The following is a 20,227-nucleotide window of genomic DNA, read 5'->3' as shown; positions in this document are numbered from 1 at the left end:
AATTCTATACTGCGCTACAGTCGGGTACTTTGCTGCTCGACGCTTACAAACTGCACGAATGTAATGTGCTCGACTAAATTGTGTTTGCCTGAAGGGGCGTATACACGTGTGCACCAACTTTAATTTTTGCTAACCATTTTACAATCGTTAAGTAAGGCGTTTTCTCTTTGTTTCGTGCTTCGCAGATTGAAACTTTTTGCAGATTGAACTTCGGGGGGGTTTAACTTTTTGTTACGTAACATACAATAAGATTATACTTAGATTCCCGCTTCATACTGTATGTATGAAAAATTAACTTATATTACGGATTTTTATACAAATTCTATGTTATTTATCTACTTGTTGATTGTTTAAAGGTCAAGTCAACTCATCGATACTGATTTCCACTAAGATGGTGATTTTAAATTCCGGTTTGTAGCAGTGTCCCATATACCCATTGTCATATAACAAGCATCGTCGACTCTTAAAACTTACATTGAGCTTGAAGAGCTCTAAACAGGCTCAGAATGATGCATCCAAGTTATCCATTATCGTAAAGAGCTTCATACAATCATACATCAATAATTAACCATACATCAGTCAATTATTCGATATCATTTAGTGCTCGGAAGCTTATTCACGACACAATGAATAACTTTTGCCAACTAGAACGTGCAACATCGTGATCGGTGCTTGTATGGCAGTATTTGCTTACCATGCTTATCCATTCCATTTAACCTTTTTTCTAACCAAATGCAGTTTTTCAATTGACATTCTAAATTAATGATGTTCAACTGGGTGTTAAATGTTAAATGACAATGGGTTTGAGTTTTGAGTTTTCCGGCGCTTCGTGGTCTTGGCTTGCTGCAGGAGTCCTCTAAACCACCTACGGTCCAGCGCCGTCATTAGCCAATCCTTAATCCCGATATGTCTGTTGGACTCATCAACGGCATCCCTCTAACTTAATTTGGGCCTACCAAGCCTCCTCTGTCCATGAGGACGACCTAAATCGGCTTTTTGGACAGGGTCGTTGGGTGTCATTTTCATGACATGACCAGCCCACCGGCGCTCAGACTGGTCTAATCCGCTGTACGACGGTAGGTTCGCCGTACAACTCATAGAGCTCATCATTGTAGCGGCTCCATTGTCCTTCCACACATACGGGGCCAAAAAACCTTCTGAGCATCTTCCTCTCGAACGCGGTTAAGAGGGTTTCGTCAGTTTTGGATAAAGTCCATGTCTCACAGGCGTATGTAGGTACTAGAGCTATATAAGTTCTATATACTCCCAGCTTCTTTCAACTGAAAATTATTCACTAAATCTACTTTACCGACAAATACATTCGCCATATTTTTAGATCCTATAAATCTGTGTTTTATAAAAAAAAAAAGTTAGTTAAAAGTAAAGTAAATGAATAATGAGAATGAACAGAAGACAACTACGCAAAAGAAAGGTTGCTAGATAAATAAGAAATGAATAGTACCCAAATAGCCTGAAACGTTTGAAATCGAACCATAACGCTGCTAGAGGGCTGCTTAGTGAAAAAGCGAACCATGTGTGAACCTTGGGGTTGCTTAAACCGCACGCAGCGCACGATGGAACTCGTGAGTTCCAAAGTAGTCGGTTAAAAGTTCCCGACGGAACTATGCGGTTCTTTTGGAAGCACACGGTACTCGTTGGAACTTTGTTTACAATATGATAGCTCTACTGTCAAATGACGGCTCCGCAAACGACACCATCCGTTTCGGGAAGTTGTAAGTGAAAATAAAATGGTTTTAATCCACGTAAAGGTGTATTAAATCAACGTGCTGGATTCCAATTCGCATCTGATTTATGCGTACGATTAAGGATGAGGGTCCTCCTTATGTACTCCAGTCATCATATCCTTGCGATCGCGAGGTTATCTGCTCCTGCAACATAGTTCGTAGCGCATACTCTTCTGTGATTAAGGCTCACAAACTACGGCAAAGTTCGTAGCACCCGCCGATTGAAAGTGATAATAAGTGGCATTCGTTTGTTTTGTGTTATTGTGTAATAAAAAGTCAACGATACATAAATATATATATACAATTATTTTGCAATAGTTTCCAAAAAAATAAAATCCGAAATAACAATTGATACCTAAATAGACAAAACATGAAAAAGAATGTACACGAAAATGTTAACTTTTTCCATTTAGATTGGTATCATTTATATATGTATTTTGTAGGGTGTAACGTAATAAAACTAAATGGCCGAATTAGTAAAGTAGTTGTTCTGCTGTCTCTGAAAACCCCTAGGTTCGAATCTCAGAAAACGATACTTAATAAATAAGAAAAAAGCAACATAAAGCCATAGATATGAACAGCTCCACCGTGTAGTCAGGCATTCACATTTTTTGACGTTTTGGCCGAGGGCTGCTTAAAGGTTGCTTAAAAGTTCGCGGAACTTCAAGGCTGGTTATCTACTGCAAACAACCTATTTAAAGATCGATCTTTAGCGTTGCCAAATTGGCTGCTTAAGCAAATCTGGCTACTTGGGTTGTTACAGTAGTGGGGGAGGGGTTCGAAAATTTAGAATTTTAGCGTTACGTAATAATTGAATGAGCCCTAAAGTAATTTTTTTCTTTCAAATTGCTCCGCAGTTGGACAAAAAAACTGCCAATTTAGTCAATTTGCTGGAACATATTTGTCTTATTTTTTTATGTTTTATTTTGTTTTCTTTGTTAATTTTGTCATAACTTAAATGCATTAGTGGATAAATTATTCAAAAGACTCAACATTAGCATACGTTGTATGAATTTAATAATATTTTTAAAAGTTATTACATAGAATGTCACTGAGAGGACCACCAAACGTCCCACTCTTTTGACGTTTGTACAGTTGTAAACAAAGCTCCATCTTTTCACATTCGTACATCCACCATCATCATGGCAATTTTTAATAAAATTCAAATTGTTATTGGATTTCTGTCCCTGCTGCATGCGGCATACTCTGCTGCTCAGCGTAAGTGTGCCCCTGGCCAGCGATGAAGGTTTCCATCTTGAATCACCATTCGTGTGTTCCCTCTTTTCAGACCGGGCATACCTTCGAATCACGGAACAGGAATTCTCCCAGCTACCGATCGATGTATGAATTGTTTTCTCCCCATTCTGTTACCACCTTTGGTTTTCCTTCTAATAATAACGGATTTCTATTCCATTTCGTTCCACAACAGATAATTTTTCAAGCGATCGCCAGCTTGATTTATATCATCTACAACATACTGCAAGTGGTGGGTGATTTCAAGGAAATTCGTGCGGCGGTCGATTTGCAGGCCAAATCGTGGGAAACTCTATCAAACATTCCCTCGTTTTACACCTTCAATCATCGTGGCAAAGCACTGTCGCCGGTATACGAGCAACCTTACCCCGACGTATATGACCGTCCGTACACATCGGAGTCCTATCTTGATTAATTGTCTTATGTAAACCAAAAATAAAACGCTAAATAAACGAGCTCCACGTGGTAGCCTGACAAAACACAAACTCTTTTTAGTGCAATTTGATAGTGTCATATCTTTATTATTGTCTCTGCCGTTTCACACGATTATTCTATCTAGTCATTACACATAAAACCCGCGTTTTTCGTTTCTCGGAAAACCTTTCTAGCTTATGAATCTCATACATGGCACATACCGGTTGTTGATTGACCCGCAAGAATTGGCGTTCAATTTTTAATTGACCCTTGCACGATATCCTCCCACTATTGCTTCCAGTCCCATGGTATACAAACCGTCCCATCCGTTAGCACGGAATAGTACGTCGTAATGGTAAGATTCAAATCGGCCAGCTCTAGTCTATCTTTTGTCCCTTGTGCCAACAGCTTTTCCAGACACTCGATCATTCGGTCCGGCGTGACGGAATCGTCCTTGGTGAGTGACAGCAACCGAAATTGCGCCACGCAGCGTGCGTGCAGATCTCGCTCGATGTGCTTTTGTCGATCGTATGAACTCTGCTTTTCGAGTGCCTCCGCCAGATGATTGGTAAGGAAATCTACCAGTAACGAACCGGGGCATGTCGCCGGTACAATCAGCTGTCCAGTCGGGTTCACCATCAGTGGGCCAGCTTCCGATTCGACCACCAGCTCAAACTGTGACAGATTGGTGGGCCACGATTTGGGGAACTTAGATTTTCCGAGATAATCCAACAGTGCGGTGGTTATTTTGCGCAGATGCGATGCGTACGCCATGGCTTGCGCCTTGGGCATAAACTTTCGACGTCCGATACGAATGTTACGCAGCACTTGAGACAAGGCGTACTCGTACGCGGGCAATTTGTTCAGGTAGCTGTCGTGCTTGTCGATCGTCTTGATAAGCTAAAAGAGAAAACACAGAACGAAGTGAAACTCAATTCTACAAGCGAAACTAATAACTCCGCATTTTTTAACTTACTTCCAACCAGTTCCGCTGTACATCGCCGGTGAAAAGCATCACGTGTCCTTCCAGGCTAACACCAGTGAACGCGGCAAACACAACCGTCCGATCCTTCAACCCATCCAACGCTCCTGGATGCAATTCGGCCAGCTTTTCCAGACTTTTCAAGCAACCGCGAAAGTGTTCCACATTCCAGCCACAGTCGTAAATTATCTCACGCAATCCCAATCGTTTCGTCACATCCTCCCGAAGCTTTTCAACTTCTTCCTGTAGTTCTTGGACAGCTTTCGTGCGTACCGTTGCGGTAACTACCTGCTTTCGAAGCCATTTCCTGTGGCAAACAGAACAATAACTTATTATATAACTCGATCGATGCTGAAAATGGGAGCATACTTGAGTGTTTCGTTTTCGCGCACTTTCTTAATCCTGAACTGAAACAAATCAAACTCCTTTTCGAAGGGAGAATCGTCTTGGTCGTCATCTTCGTCCCTGCCGAAATTATGCTCGGATCGTTTCCGGTAGTAGAATGATTGCTGATACTGCTGCTGAAAGCCTTCCTCGTACGTGCTGGACGCTGATTGATTCGGTGTGCTATTTTTAGATGCAGGCATCTTGTCCACAAACTCCGTCGACAGGTTGCAGGATTCGAGTATACGCCGTAGAACTAGCTTAGTATCGACGGTACGTTCAAGGGGTACCTTCACGAGATTGAATGTACCGCGGTCTTGAGGTGCATTCGACGCACGGATGTAGAATGGTAGTGTTCGCGGTGTTGAGGGAAGGATACGTTTCTGGCTGAGCAACGATTCCAGGTGGGCACTGAGCAGCTTTAGCGAATCTTCATTCACCTGCCTTTGCTGGGGATAGCGCCCGAAAAGATCCGGATGGACTGCAAAGTAAAACGGCCGCAGAGCGGTCGCCATTTCGGACGAACTGATCATCCGGCGCAGTATCAACGTGCTTGGAACCGTATATCGGCACGTACTGGGATTAAAAATACGTTTTTTATATGGAAAAGCTATTTTACTGATTATCACAACACATACCATTTCTTGATGAAAATGTACATTCCGAACCGATTTCCAACTTCCCGCGGGAGGTAATCGTATCCTGCTACGACGGAGAAACTCCAAATCCGCCAAAGTTTGTCAACAAAAATTCACCCAAAAATACCCCAACAGCTGACAGCAGTCAAGCGGGGCGAGAAAGGTATATACCATCGAGTTCATTTCCGCGACATTGCACGGATTTGAAAACGATCAGCATAATTCCAGCTCCAAACAAGGCGGCTGATCTACGATGTGTTTCTTTCATTACAAATAAACTTAGGGCAACTAATTACATCCTTGTCTTGACTGTGTAAACTTCAGTGTAAAGTTTATTTGCAAATAACTGGTTTTCTACAGCGTGATTTTTGCAAATACCTCTTGATCCATCCTTTCCGATCGGGTTTTTGGTAAGCACATCGAATCACACAACTATTCACAAATATCAAAATACAATGCACACTCTGGCAACATAAAATGAGTTTCATTGAGTTATTAAAAATTTGTACGCGCGTGCAGTCTGTGCGCACTACAAACGCTAGATTCGGTTAGACGAGAATTCCGTGCGAGTTCGCTTTCGCGATGATAAAGCTATCCTTGCTACGTGTGTAAATAAGGCGGTTCCGCTTACGGTTGAGGTGGTTCGAATCATTTCGTTTAAAGGCGATTAAAAAGGAGTTTCTTCGTTTCCTAAACATTATTACGTGCTATTATGAACAAACAATCGAACAGTGGGAATTGTTCTTAAAATACGACAATAGAAAAAAAAACACGCGACCGTAGTATTGATTACGGATAAAAGGAAAACATACTCGAACAACAACAGTTTACACGTTACACGGGTAAAAGAGAACGTTAAAATCTACACAAATTCATACTGGGCTAAGTGTTGCTAAGCTTTTGCACTTGGTTTTGAAATAATTTACCTCCTAGTCCAGCTTTATCGGTATCGGGTGTACCAAAAAATGGACTTAAGAGGGCAATTGTTAAGATGTTTGCTTTGTCTTATGCGGTTAACGTCGAAACCGTTTGCTGCTGCTGCTGTACATGGACGGTTCGTGCGCCTTGTGCGATTTCACCTGCACGGACACTTTTGAACTTAAGAAATGCATCCACACCGTACCCGATCATGGCACAGTAGCCGAAGAACTGTAAAATAAAATACAAATCATTAATATGATGCTCGGTTACAGTTAGGCATGGTGTCGCTCATGGCTTACGGCTGCTGCCTGGAACGCTTCGATGCTGGTGGCGGCCGCCACCGAGGACGCTATCATGTACATTGCTGCCCAGGCGGCACAGAAGTACAGTTCTATTTTTAACCAAGGGATTTTGTGAAACTTTTCACAAACGTGAAACAGGTAGAAGACGAGCATGATGCCGCTAAACCAAAATCCCAGCATTGCGATCGTGTTGAAGAAGGAACCCTGCGGTCGGTAGCTGAAGTACGAAAACTCGATGCAGATGAACCCGATGAGATTGAGCACGATGCACACAATCTTCACGATGCCCGGTATGGTCCGGACGTACTCCGGATCGTACCGTATGTACGGCTGGACGACGGTTTGCTGCTGCGTCACAGTGGCAGTTTGCGTGAATTCACTCATGTTTTACTGCGGTTCTAATAATACACAATTCAACTCGGCACGGTTTGCTAATGATGATATGCTTCCAATTGGTCGGACAGCTGGATAGATCTACGGGAAAGACGAATAGTACAAAGCAAAAGGGTAGAGAGAAATTAATAAATGCGAAAAGGAAAAAAATCACTGAGTGAAAGTATCCGATGGGCAAATTCACCCCTTTCGATGGAGCCACCCTATCTGGGGAAGTTTCGGACCCATTTGGATCAAAAGGAGCAGAACACGGGACCAGTCATAAATACGACCTTGAGCAGGTGGTCATCAAACCACCTGCCATCGTTTAGCGACCAGTTGATAATGTGCGTAACGCTGCCACTATGTTTTATTCTCGGACTTAGGTGCGGCCACTTTAAAACATCCACCCATCCACACAGGGCACACATCAAATTTAAACCGAAGGGCACACACGAACACGGCGCACAAACGTTCGTGGGAGGCCCTAATTTAATAATAGGGATTAAATTGAATTAACTCGCCGGCATGCTTCGGTTGGTGAGTGGTTGATGAGCACTTTCAGTTTCAAGTCGAGTTTAACCGTGCATACGGATCATTTTCTTTTGAAACTCCCCTTTTCTTGCAATTGATTTTGACGCGTATACGCACCAATCCACAAAGCTACACCGAAGGAACTATGACTAAGGTAACGTTGTTCTCTTTTGATGGTGATGTCACGAATCTTGCCCCTTCCATTCCGAGTTCTTTACAACTTTGCAAGAAGATTCTGTCCCCTGATGCGCCTGATGAAAAACAGTTTGCGAAACGTATGAGCTCACCTAACTAGTATCAATGCGCAACTGTTGTCGCTCTCGAACTACTGTTTTGCGATTGTTTTGATTTAATACAAAACCGCGTACACACTTGTTGAGGCGCTAAAATCTTTGCGCCTGTGCCTGTGGTCAAGTTTCAGCTCGCGGCAAACGAAACGTCCATCGAGAATACTGTTTTCGTTCCAATGCAGCAGCAGCAGACTTTCACTTGTGGGGACGTCGATGAACGATGGACGAGACACGACACCAACGTTCGGTTCGTACGCATGGCACGAAAGCACGCACGCACGCCACGCGCAACGTTGGGTTTGCGGGGTTAAAAAGGAGGAGCGAATGCGGTTAATCTGGTGTCGGGTGCACACGAAAATTTCACACCAAACGGTCAAGAAGCGGATACGGATCTTGCAGCTTTTTTTCGAGTCCGGTTTTTGGAGGCGTATTTTGTGCGAAACTAATATCTTTCATCCCACCACACTTTATCGCAACATCACACTTTTCGCCTGCGATTACTGCGTCCGCCTTCTGCAACGAAATCAACATGAAATGTTTTTGCTTGTGTGGACACTTTGGTAGATAATGAAGAAAATAAACAAAACACTAGGCGTGGCCCAAGGGACATCTGGAAAGAAATTCAATTGTTTGTTAAATTACAAATTTTGCATCATTGTTTTATTTATTTTCAGTTGCAGTAAATTACGTTAAATTAGTTTTCATTTATTCGAAATCTTAATTAAAAATAAAATAGGTATAATTTTATTTCACTATTCATGCCCATTGTTTCCAAACCGATTTCCCACTGTTGCAGGGTTGGATCGTAAAACAGGGTTTTCAGATGGATTTTTCAAAAATGAGTTTATTCGTAAAGTTCGAGTTATAAAGAAGATTGGTAATTCGTGATACGTGAATCGTCGTGCATTTATAAGTCATAGCTAACTGAGAGATAGCTCATGAATCAAATAATTCTTCGCTAAAGATTCATATGAAAAACTCTTCACAAGAAACTCTTGAAACAAAAAACTATATTTGGTGGCAACGGGGACAGCTTTCACGCCATGCGAACCGGTACGAAATCGCTAACAGTATATGTTGTACAAAATCGAGTTGACTAAATTCCATAAATGGTTGTTAGGAATTCCATTATTAAAAAAACAACATACAGGCAGTACGCGAGATACGCGGTTCCTCTTATACGCGGATTCGGATACGCGATACGCGGTTTTTGGAAATTTGACAGCTGAGCTAGTTTATAGCACAAAATTTAAGCAAAATGGTGAAAAATTGGTCGAAAATACCTTTCACATAAAACATTCCTCTTTTACTTATTTTAATGTAATCCTTTTAAACATCGCCAGATCTGCTACATAAAATAAAATGCAGAGAAGGAAGTCGACTCTGTGACTTTGAAGTATAAACGAAATTGCACCAGGATTCGACTTACGCGGAAATTCGGTGGTCCGCAATAATTGCATATCTCGGGGACTGCCTGTTTCTACTTTACAATCTGCACAATAGATTACGATGCTGAATTGATTTTAGTTTCATTTTATTTGCCTACTACGGTCTAGCAAAAACAGCTTGTCTCGTTGCGTTTTAATTAATGGCTCAACTATTGCAATTCAGCTGCGTTTGTTGTGCTACCAACGGGGGAATTAACTCCATTTATTTGTTTTTCCGCCATGCACGAGCGTGCGAATTCCTGGAAAAGAATTAAAATAAGATGCAGGAGTACACAGGCAAACTGGCTGGATCTCAGCAATCACTTCGCAGCATCATAATTCCGAATCAACGCTCGGACACAAACCCGCTGCTGCCTTTCCCAGATCTATTCGTTAGTACCGTGTTGAAGATCGCAACACAATCTTTCTGTTTCGTTTCTTTTCTTGCAACTAAAAACCATGAAAAGTTGACCGGTTGGTGGTCGGCTCTTGGCCAAAAGACTGCAGTCCGTTACTCATCGCGTAGGAAGTGGTCCATTGCTGCTCTTTGCCTTCTCTCTCCACTCGAAATCTATCTCAGTGCTAGGTGCGGTCGGTTTTTGTTTATTTAACAGCGAAACATGTGTTTCCGTGTGGGAGACGAGTTGCAGCTGCAAAAATGATCTATCGAGGTGAAGTGCAATAGGCAAATAGGTAATTTAAAAGGGCTTCGTAAATGTCATAGCCGTCTCTACGATGCGCCATTTTTGCTCTACCAGAAATTTATGCAATCGTTTAACGATTACTGCGATCCAATATTTGTATAAATTTATCTAAAAAAAGACAGACCTCAGCAGAAGAAAACTGTACAAATTACAAACACGTAGTGTGTTTACCTTAGTATCATATCTATGTTGATTCTTTGAAGTTCGATCCTTCTTCTTAAGCAGCTTTTGAGCAGCCAACAAACGTACAGCAACCATGTAGAAACTGTACTGGTTCGGGGCAAGCAAAAGATAAATGACCTTAGATCTGTTCAAAAACGAGTATTTTTGAATGTAAACACAGAAGCGAGGAGCCAAGAAAAAAAATTCAGCCATCTGCTGTTCACCACCATTCTGTCTGGCATGGTCGGGTGAATTGCATATGAAAAAAAAAAGAAAAGAAACCCTGTAAAACCACCACGATCATCCCCAAACACCTACAGCGTGTGTCTAAATGGGTGGGGTGAAAACGCCTTTCATCACCTTGCCCCGATCGATCGTTTCGGTGTGGCGAGAGTTTGGAGTTTTTCCGCCTGCATCGCTGCCTTTTCCACGCGGCACACCTCTGCCTGGGACGGTTGTTTTATTTTCTCACACCATGGCGTGCATGTATTAATCACTAAATAAACTTTATGTCACAACGTTATTTTAATTAGTGTTGGGATGCAAAAAAAAGGTACGTACCGGAGGATGGATAATGTAATTAAAGAACCACATGTTTTTTAGCGCCAGAATGGAATGTGTTTGTGTAAACATAGAAATGATCGTATTACAAGATCATGTTCTGGGAGGTGAAAAAATGGATCTTTTTTCTATACTAATAACAGCGAATGGTATGATTTATTGTCTGTGTTTTTTTTATATGTTTAGCGTAATCTTTCACTTGATCGTTTCTAACCCCCCCTTTACCAGGAATACCTTCTGATGACCTTAACCTGTCCAGCTGGGCCGTGTAAGAAAAACAAAATGGTGACACACTTCGTGGTGAAAACGATTTTATTACACTTCCTCCTGTACCGAGCCGGACAACCAACGCGTCCCTGGAGCAGTTATTACTCCTGTCTCGGGGCCATCTACGACAGCCCGGTGGTCCAACCGCGAGGGATGAATTACCAACGTCCGCGCTTGCAAGAGTAAATTTTTACCAACCACTAACCCACTCTACCAATTGGAATGGTCTACCGATCTACCTTGAGGAATGTCTTCAGCTTTTGTATACGAACACATCCCTGAACCTTGCCTGAACCGACCGGGGTCGAGACTGCTGGAACGTACGTACAAACCGTGAACCTTTATTGCCGTACATTGTCGGAAAGGGATGTATAAATTAGCGCTAGCCGCAGCTAAATCCCCATTACAAGCCAGAGAGGGGAACAAGAAAAGGGACAAGAGAAAAGGAGAAACAGAGAGAAAGAGCAAGGCATTACAGATTTATTTTTCCGCTCCATGCGAAGTGAAGAAGTTTGCACGATCTTTATTATTAGAAGAGTTGCAAACGTAAACCCGTGTACATAGAAATACGTAAGCTAAAGGCAGGGAATTTGTTTTAGTTATAGCACCGCTTTCGCACAAGCAAACAATCGGCAACAGCACCAGCTTAATGGTTCACTTTGAAGATTAAACGCTGCCGGTTTTTTTCTCGGGGGCGGAGGGTTTTACTGCATATTCCAATTTTTGTTTGAACATCACCGAACTGCGAGAATTTTACAGTATTTCAAACAATCTTGACCGTGAATTTTTTTTTGATATTACTTGTTTCGAAAATGAAGTAAGAGATGATTTAAATAAAATAATCTTGGACTTTCAATAGCTGCCTACAAACGCTTATAAATTAAATAAGTAAATAAATAAATAAATAAATAAATAAAAAAATAAATAAATAAATAAATAAATAAATAAATAAATAAATAAATAAATAAATAAATAAATAAATAAATAAATAAATAAATAAATAAATAAATAAATAAATAAATAAATAAATAAATAAATAAATAAATAAATAAATAAATAAATAAATAAATAAATAAATAAATAAATAAATAAATAAATAAATAAATAAATAAATAAATAAATAAATAAATAAATAAATAAATAAATAAATAAATAAATATATAAATAAATAAATAAATAAATAAATAAATAAATAAATAAATAAATAAATAAATAAATAAATAAATAAATAAATAAATAAATAAATAAAAAAAAAATGAAAAATAAATATATAGATAAATAGGTTCTAAAAATAGGTTTGTTTATGCAATATTCCTATCTACAATACATTTCAAAAAGAGTAGAAAAAAAGAAGAGAAAAGAGAAAATAATTCAAATCAAGAATGTCACATTTGTTCGTACCGGACTGCAAGCGCTACCATGTGTCCGTTTTTGGAGCTTGTTTTGCAATTATCGTTTGAAATCTGTCACAATTGTTGGTGCCATTTTATAATCGCATTTGGCGCAAAAAAAAAATGCTATTCCATAGAGAAAACATAAACACGAAGAGTAGCTATGTTCAACTTTTCCCTCCCCCGAGCTAATCCCCTGTGATTAAGTCCAACGTGCCGACGAACCGAAACAAATAAAGGAATTTCAAGCGCATTCGCAACATTTTGAAACAAATAACAATAAAGTATTAAATGAATCGTTTTGAGTGGAATAAAAACAATCAACATATTACAAATAAAATGAAGACAATTTCATGTATGCATCTTAAACAAACCTTCAAGATGTTTCAATCTTCCAAAAAAGCTCCTTGTCATAACCATCCAACCCTTCACTTACTACCATAATCCACATCCAACACGCTTCAACCCGCAGGCTTCATCATACCCCCATATTCGAATATGTGTGATGTCCATAAAACATTGGCCCGTTTCAAAGCAAAATCCACCGCGTCCCCGTTTGCCGATCATAAATCATTTCACTGTGCAGCTTACAAGGAGCTTCTAGAGCGTGAAGAAAAACAAACACAAAACAAAACGGAACAAATTGTCTTTGCATAGTTTTTGCCTTGCTTGGCTGTATATACATATATTTGTTTTTTTTTGCTGCTCACCGAATACGAATTAAACCATTATAAACACACAAATGTGAAACACACAACAGCACAAAAAAAGAAGAACAATCTCACTTCATGGCGGGATGTGTTCAACCGGAGGGCGCACACGGTTGAGTCATTTTTAGCTGGCATTTCCCGCAAATGAAAAAAAAAAACGGAAAAACAAAACCATAAAGGCGAACGCCAACAACATCAAAACCACCCTGGGGCCCTTGGGGCAGGGTTTTGCCTGACCTGCCGTAATCGCGCCAAAAACGTGCTTTAAAGCCGGGAGCATGCAGGCTCTCGCAACTGACAATTCCCGTTGAGCGGAGCGCACCGAGCGTTGATCTTCCGTGGTTTTGCTTTCATTTATTGGCGGTAAATAAACACTCTCATTGATGGTTTGTGTGTATTGACCAGCGGCTTGATACCTTTTCCCTCACCCGACCCGCATGCATCTTCCCCGGCGGCTCGAGAACTCGCGAGTATGGGCGAGTATTTAAGAGTGCATTCTTTCAGCCCTACCGCTCACGTACCATTTGGTGTGTCGCTCTTTGGGGATTCTGTTCGGAAATTTTGCAGACGAGATTTATAGAAGCAGAACACAGAAACACACAAGCAAAGAACGTATTATTTTTATTCACTTCTATTTTGTTTGCATCAGCGTTCGGGCAAGAGCGCGCACAGCAAAGGATGCTCCTAAGCGTACCCGTTCCGCATTAGGTTGGACCCTTCTGCGGCTGTGTATGTAGCCGTAAACGTTCCGTTCCGCTCGTTCGCCGGTCTCAGTTCGATCTGGTGCTCCGGTACGGTAGCATCGTGCCGTGCTTCGCAGCAGACCACGCACGCTACGGTATTGCGGCCGTGAGTGTGACCAGTTCAGTGCGTCCCGTCAAAACAAGCTTACGTCCGTTAGGGTCTAGTGGAGAGGAAATTAATTTAACCGTGTATAGATCCCTTTATGGTGGCTACTGGTGGAGCAAAAAAAATATCCGCTTCATTAAATATTGTTGGATGGTTAATTGTTTCAAAGTGGGAAATCTTCAAAAAGGAAAACTTTTCAAAGTTCGTTTAATTCCGTTATCCTGCCGTTAGTGTGTAGACCAAAACGACCACAAAAAAAAACAACAAATCGCGAAAGCCAATCCCGCACCCCTCCCTCAGCTCATCATTCCCTGGTAGCGGTGTAGTGTCCACTCCACTTCAGTGTCAGTCAGTCGGGCCACCGGTGGTGGTCATCAATCAGTATTATGTTTAATTAGTGCGAGGACAGCTGCTGGTTTCGCGCGTTTGGTGAACCCGAAGCCGAACGTGATCCATCTCTTCGATCGGAGACGCGAGACCGTAACGTGTGTGGTGTGTCGGGCGGTACGGTGTCAGGAAGTGAAGGTTGGTCGAAACGATTTTGCTTAACTCTGCCCGTGACTGTGTGAACGATACCGCCGTTGATAAGTGATACTACTACGCGATGATGCTGTGATACAAGCGAATAATGCCGATCGAATGCGCGTTGGTAAGAAACCGCTTCGCACCACGTGTGTTTTGTGTGCAATGCGTGTTTTTTGGAGTGGTGCATCCACGTGCTGCTGGCTGCTGACCGTGAAATCGACCGAAATCTGACATTGAGCAACTCGCCTGCATCCAAGAAGGCACTGCAATCCATTCCGTTTGCCGGAGCCGCTACCAAGCAGTGACAGGTGAGCAATGCACATGTGATTCTAGCTGAAGTTTTGTTCGTATGTGTGGCTTACGCCAACGAGAGCGACTATCACCAGACGAAGCGCTAATATTGAGCATGGTTGAAATAGCGAACAACAACCGTTTATCATCTGTTGCTGAATGTTGCGGATGATTCTGCGGATACGATTGCGGATCAGTGACTTAGTGCTTTAGTTTTACCTTCTCGCAATTGCTGTTGCTGCTTCCTGGCTTGGCACACCTCGGGCGATGCTAGTTGTTGGGGGAACAAAACCGTGGCCTTCTACGTTGAAAGCCTTTCCTTATGCTTCTTCTTAACTCATACCGATTGTGTGCCGGGCGATGCGTTTTCGAGCCGTTATGCGTATGCGAATGCTCACTTGCACGTGCGGTACGTACGTACACGTACGAACAGTTTGGGCCCAGTCTGTCTTGGGTCTGTCTCGAGCATAAATCATGATTTCGGTCAACTTCACCGCTCTCGGGATTCTTATCGACCGGGCGATCAGACCGGGCGGATATTAACGAAGGGCAGAGCGTGGGGCAAGCAAATCAGGAAATGAAAAAGGAAATACGGCTCTGCGGGTTGTGAAATTTCTTGCGTTATAAGTTTTTTGGCCTTCAGCTCGTGGTCGGGGGGAAAAATGTGATGGAGCCGCCTGGTGTTTGGTGAGATATATTGCACCACCAGGCGTCTCCATTTCGCACTTTTGATGTGTGGAAGAAAATCAGTTTACGGTGGCAAAATAAAAATGCATGGGACAGGTGCTTTTATTTCACTGTCGTTTTAGATTTTGTTGATTTAGATAATTATATACACAATAAGTTAAAAAAAATATTAAAATTTTTACTTAACGAAAAAATCTTAATGATACAAAAAATATTCGTTTCAAACGAAAACTCTTGTAACTTTTCCTTTCTACTACTAAGGGGCAAAGTTGGAGCATTGAAGAATCTTCGGTCTGATATGCAATGTTCGAGAACTTCTCAGAGCAATGTCAATGAATTTCGTTAACAAACATCTCCTTGACGATTCGGTGACTTTACGTGTAAATAACGTTTATGATATTTCTCAATTAAGGCCAATTTTAAAACAATCACAAATGATGCTAATGATGATAAAATAAATAAACAATAAACAAACGATGCTAGTAATAAAAGTAAATTTTAGAAAACCCAGACACCCCATGCCAAATTTAAAGACCACCAGGCGCCTCCATCTGTAAAACCAGAAAACGGTTTCAATGAATGCGGTGTCAATTCCATCTGCCACCTAGGTTGGAAAACCCGTGAAAAAAGTTATCCAAACAGATGCTTGTGGTTATTGTGGTTTTTTTTTGACGAGGAAAAATGAACAATTTCATTTCCCAACCGAACTTTACCATCGCAGTTTGTACAAAACCAAAACAAACAAATCATAAAACCAATGTGACACACGTATCACAAACATCAAACCACCAACGTCGAGCGGTTTTGCTTTCCTGCTTTCCTGGTTTGCCGGATTTCTTCCTTTCGGTACCTTAAATTATCCGCAATTGCATTTGCAAACCGTCCAAACGGGCGATGCATCACGTCATTATTAACTCGGAGTTACCTCCTGTGTGTTTTTTTTTCAGTTAATTTTCGTTGCGAAAGGTAGTATATTTTGTGTATGTATCTAATTAGTCTATGTTTCGCTTACAATTCATCGCCAAATTGAAAAGGGGTTTGAAGATATCCGGCAAGAGCAGCGACATTTAAGCTGTACACCCATACTGTCTAAGTATAGCCTTTTCGCCGTCCCGAAATAACAACGATCAAGCAACGATTGAAAGGAATGCACGATCAGCAGATTATAGGGCCGTGGTTCGGTTTGCGTGCTGTGGTTACGATTGTGATCAAATGTGTCTTTTATTCAATCGTACCGGCATTCAACAGAAATAGCAGCCCGAAAGGATACGGCCAGCAAGGGTGTCGCTGCTTTGGGATAGGTGAAAATAATTTGTTATTAAAAGATCTTTTGCCACTCGGGGTAAGTTTTGCGAAGGAGAGCAAGCAGAGTAGAGATGATCGTGTTTTTCTACACCCTCACAAACCTCTCCCACTGCACCACCCCCATTCACTCTCGGGGGCCACTCTTGAAATAAAATTTCATTCATAAATTTTGTCGCTGATCTTCCGCGAACACCGGATGAACACCGGTGGGTGGTTTTGAAGGACGCTCAGCATCGTTTGTGTGTGTGTGGACGCACGTGTGTTTATATATTTGTGTTTCATCCAGTAAACGGGTTTGGGAGATCTACAAGAAAAACGACCTCACATTCTAGCTAGCGCGGATGATCATCTTCACTGTATCTGCTGTGATCTGGAATACCACAAAACACCCGGTGCGCTCCAATCGGGCCATCTGCGTCGAAGCTACAGGTTGTGTAAATACGTAGGCGCACGATCACGAACATGTAAACCACCTTAAATCCGCCAAAGAAATAGACATCGACGGAGGGAGTGAGAAATAAAAAAAACAACAACTCAACTCTCTCTTTCCTTCCCGTTTCGTTCACCCAACGATCGTGCTCGCCTCCCAATGGGGGGCGAAGTCGCTTAATGAAACAAATTGAAAAATGAACTGAAACATGTGTTTTGAGTATCTTTCCGTACTGCGGTACGTATCTGAGATGGAATGGGAAGGGTGGTTTGTGAATCTTTATTTCTTTGTGGGGAGAGTTTGGGACATTCATTCTTGAATAGCACAGACGCTTTCCTTCCGGGCCACTGCACACAGTGGTCAAGCTTTAATTACGATCACGGTACCAAACCCCGGTAGCTAATAAAATAAATTCTAAACCTATACTGTCGCTACGATATAATTGGTGTTGTTTGTGTTCCGCACACTCTGCCAAATAACGATTTTTGTTGATCCACAAAGGATGATTAAATATTTGTTTACCCAAAACCATGCGTACGTTACGCCGGCAGTGTAACGCTCGTAACGCACTGTGCTAAAATAATATTTAATTTACCCCAAAATAAAAGCCACACCGAAATTGCACATGATTACATCGATCGAGCGTACAGCGATATGAAATCGTTTATCTTAAAGACATTTTATTGTGCAACGTGCCCCTTCCCGAGTCAAGGTTAGTAATCGGTAACGGTGGTACGTTGAGGGCGACGCAATTGAACAAACATCCCATCAAAAGAAGCAACCACTATTTATTTATAGGATAATTGGTTCGAAATGCATTCCCATTCAGTGTTTTTCGCGCTGGCCGCTCTTTGGGCCATAGGTAGCACCACGTTTGATTGGGGAGTGGCAACATGAAGCAGCACAACAGCTGAACCTGTCATACCCGCGCCAGACAAACAAAAACCACCCACCAAACCACCGCGAGCGTACACAACAAGAAAACGACACCTTAACTAAAGGTGACCGTCTGCCTGGCCGGGGTAAACTCTCGGTAGCATGCATTTCGTTCCCGATTCGCCATCTCCCGTATGCAGTCTTGCACAATCTTCAATTTCCCCGAAGGGTTGAAAGAAAACCACGCCGACCTTTACGTGAGGCGAAGAAATTATGAGCCATTGTGCAAATTAGGAGTGCTAATGTCACCGTCGTTGTCGTCGTTGCCACCGTCGTTCGGTGGGGGTTCATTTTACTGTTGAAGGTAATTATGTCGGAGTAATGAGCCAGAGCAGTCTTTCGCTGATGGTTGGGTTTTAGTTTATTGAGCGGGGAAATTAATAGCTTATTGCATTGCAGCGTAGAACTTGCTCAGGGTCTGTGATGTTTTTTCTTTGCTGAAAGGTTAATAAGTTAAATAATGAAACATATTTACCAAAAGATTGCCCTAGAACTTTGGGATATTTACTTGAGAACTCTGTAGATTAGTTTTCGATTAAGCTAATACTTCGTACTGTTAAATTCGTATTTTAAATTTAGTTTTTTATAATAATCGTACAAAACGATACTTGTTTCGCACATTACTCTTGTAGAATATAGAACACATGTAAACGGATCACCTCCAGGTAGTCGACTTCAGTTCGCTCGAGCAACAAAAATATATTATAAAAGGAGCACAATTTTTAAGTTTTAGAAAGAAAGCTTTGACAAGTCAAACCGTAAGGATCTCCCATCCCAAGAAATTCTACACTCTAATGGGATGTCACTTTGCCACTGTAAAGCCACAATTCGGCATCGTCAATCCAACAATAGCGTTGAGAACTTTGAATCGGTCACCATAAATACCTTATTTCTACCTGATGTAATACTTTATTTAAAATATTATTTTTATTGGTTATTATTACAAATTTATTTTTTTTTTATGTTTTTCAACAAACTTTAAACTTTATCAATCTCAGATATGCTAGAGAATTCAAAACAAACGAGAAAATAGTACGCTCTTTGCATGCTTGCACTGAATAAAATATATAAAAATTGTATTTTTTGTAAACTTTCAAAATATGACTGCCAATTAAAAATTAAATAATAACAATTATTTCACAAAAAAAAAAACAATGTAATTCTGCGTTACTGCCAACTTGATAGGCCAGATCCTAAAGAAAACGAGGCGGCCAAATAAGGTATTTCCGGTGACCGATTCAAAGTTCTCAACACCATTCTTGGGTTTACACCGACGAATTGTCATTTAGTGGATTTATTATAACCATTAGGCTGTGTAAACTCTATAATTATTTATGCTCCTATTTAATTAGGGAGCAAATTGGAATCAATATTTACCAATAATGTTCTAACTTAATAAATCTTTTTGAGTTGATTAATCCCCTTACAAAAAAAATAGATCGAATAATTGATCGATTCATGTGATTAATCATAACCGTATTACCAAACCAGTTACCATTTAAGACAGACAGTTAATTTAATTCCAACTAATAAAATCATCGAACCACTTCAACCTTTCTCCAGGCGGCAAAGTGAATGAATTATCATTTTAAAAGGCACATCAACAGCATCAAGTTTTTTTTTGTTTTCGTTCTCTTTGCCGGGCGTATAAGGGACAATTATACAACACGTGGCATATGTTTTCCCTTTTTTTCCGCTACAACTGTCGTATAAAGGGCGTGTGATCGTCTACTAAACTGTGTTTGGCAGAATTTACGAGAAAAAAATAATCAAAACATACGCACACATGGCGCCTTAACCTTAACATTTCCATCCTTGACACGATTCAATAGGACATCAGCCGTGAGTGGTTGGGTGTGCGAGTGTGGCAGTTTATAAGTCGTAACCAGTAGATCCACCTGTGCGACATACCATTCAACGCTGTTTCCCACATTTTCCCTCCTGTCCTTTGGCATGATTCGGCGTTGTTTCCCATGTATAAGTGTGTCTGCGCTGGTGAGTGTTGTTGCCTTTTTTTCAATTCAAATTAACGATATTAGAGATTTGCTCGCCCATTTGTTGGCGATATTTTTATTTGACCATCAGCATCACTGTCGTCGACGATGTGGTCGTTTTGCTACTCTACACGCTTCCCTCCTCACTATTG

At 41.1% G+C, this 20,227-nt stretch overlaps 3 protein-coding genes across 5 annotated transcripts; 1 reads left to right on the top strand and 2 right to left on the bottom strand.

Annotated features, from left to right (window-relative positions):
• Nucleotides 1–2,853: 2,853 nt before the first annotated feature.
• LOC128304310 (ER membrane protein complex subunit 5) lies at nucleotides 2,854–3,473 on the top strand. The gene is made up of 3 exons (XM_053041482.1): nucleotides 2,854–2,963; nucleotides 3,034–3,086; nucleotides 3,175–3,473. Exons 1-3 carry the CDS (start codon nucleotides 2,888–2,890, stop codon nucleotides 3,412–3,414), a joined length of 369 nt encoding a protein of 122 aa, XP_052897442.1. The 5' UTR covers nucleotides 2,854–2,887; the 3' UTR covers nucleotides 3,415–3,473.
• Nucleotides 3,474–3,512: 39 nt separating this feature from the next.
• Nucleotides 3,513–5,479, bottom strand: LOC128303333 (T-cell activation inhibitor, mitochondrial). Its single transcript, XM_053040258.1, has 4 exons — nucleotides 5,418–5,479; nucleotides 4,765–5,355; nucleotides 4,390–4,702; nucleotides 3,513–4,313 (listed from the first exon to the last, which is right to left on the bottom strand). Exons 1-4 carry the CDS (start codon nucleotides 5,438–5,440, stop codon nucleotides 3,702–3,704), a joined length of 1,539 nt encoding a protein of 512 aa, XP_052896218.1. The 5' UTR covers nucleotides 5,441–5,479; the 3' UTR covers nucleotides 3,513–3,701.
• A 246-nt stretch (nucleotides 5,480–5,725) lies between these two features.
• LOC128303234 (CKLF-like MARVEL transmembrane domain-containing protein 4) lies at nucleotides 5,726–8,368 on the bottom strand. Of its 3 annotated transcripts, none has more exons than XM_053040115.1 (3): nucleotides 7,834–8,368; nucleotides 6,638–7,114; nucleotides 5,726–6,566 (listed from the first exon to the last, which is right to left on the bottom strand). In XM_053040115.1, exons 2-3 carry the CDS (start codon nucleotides 7,022–7,024, stop codon nucleotides 6,423–6,425), a joined length of 531 nt encoding a protein of 176 aa, XP_052896075.1. In that variant the 5' UTR covers nucleotides 7,025–7,114; nucleotides 7,834–8,368; the 3' UTR covers nucleotides 5,726–6,422. The 3 variants fall into 3 exon arrangements, with proteins under 3 accessions (XP_052896075.1, XP_052896078.1, XP_052896077.1); XM_053040118.1 differs by lacking the exon at nucleotides 7,834–8,368 and adding an exon at nucleotides 7,664–7,756; XM_053040117.1 differs by lacking the exon at nucleotides 7,834–8,368 and adding an exon at nucleotides 7,218–7,372.
• Between the last annotated feature and the right edge of the window lie 11,859 nt (nucleotides 8,369–20,227).

Source organism: Anopheles moucheti, chromosome 3, assembly GCF_943734755.1.
Source record: "Anopheles moucheti chromosome 3, idAnoMoucSN_F20_07, whole genome shotgun sequence".
Classification (NCBI taxonomy): domain Eukaryota; kingdom Metazoa; phylum Arthropoda; class Insecta; order Diptera; family Culicidae; genus Anopheles; species Anopheles moucheti.
Note: the sequence above shows the minus strand (reverse complement) of the source record. Positions and strands in the feature narration are given on the sequence as shown.

Excerpts from the sequence above, each read along its gene's own strand:
- LOC128303234 (XM_053040115.1), bottom strand. The coding sequence starts at position 7,024 with ATGAGTGAATTCACGCAAACTGCCACTGTGACGCAGCAGCAAACCGTC. Across the intron at positions 6,567-6,637 it reads AAGCGTTCCAGGCAGCAGCC|TTCTTCGGCTACTGTGCCAT; the intron begins GTAAGCCATGAG and ends TTTATTTTACAG.
- LOC128303333 (XM_053040258.1), bottom strand. The coding sequence starts at position 5,440 with ATGTACATTTTCATCAAGAAATG. Across the intron at positions 5,356-5,417 it reads TACATTTTCATCAAGAAATG|TACGTGCCGATATACGGTTC; the intron begins GTATGTGTTGTG and ends TTTTAATCCCAG. Across the intron at positions 4,314-4,389 it reads TACAGCGGAACTGGTTGGAA|CTTATCAAGACGATCGACAA; the intron begins GTAAGTTAAAAA and ends TTTCTCTTTTAG.
- LOC128304310 (XM_053041482.1), top strand. The coding sequence starts at position 2,888 with ATGGCAATTTTTAATAAAATTCAAATTGTTATTGGATTTCTGTCCCTG. Across the intron at positions 2,964-3,033 it reads GGCATACTCTGCTGCTCAGC|ACCGGGCATACCTTCGAATC; the intron begins GTAAGTGTGCCC and ends CCCTCTTTTCAG. Across the intron at positions 3,087-3,174 it reads TCTCCCAGCTACCGATCGAT|ATAATTTTTCAAGCGATCGC; the intron begins GTATGAATTGTT and ends GTTCCACAACAG.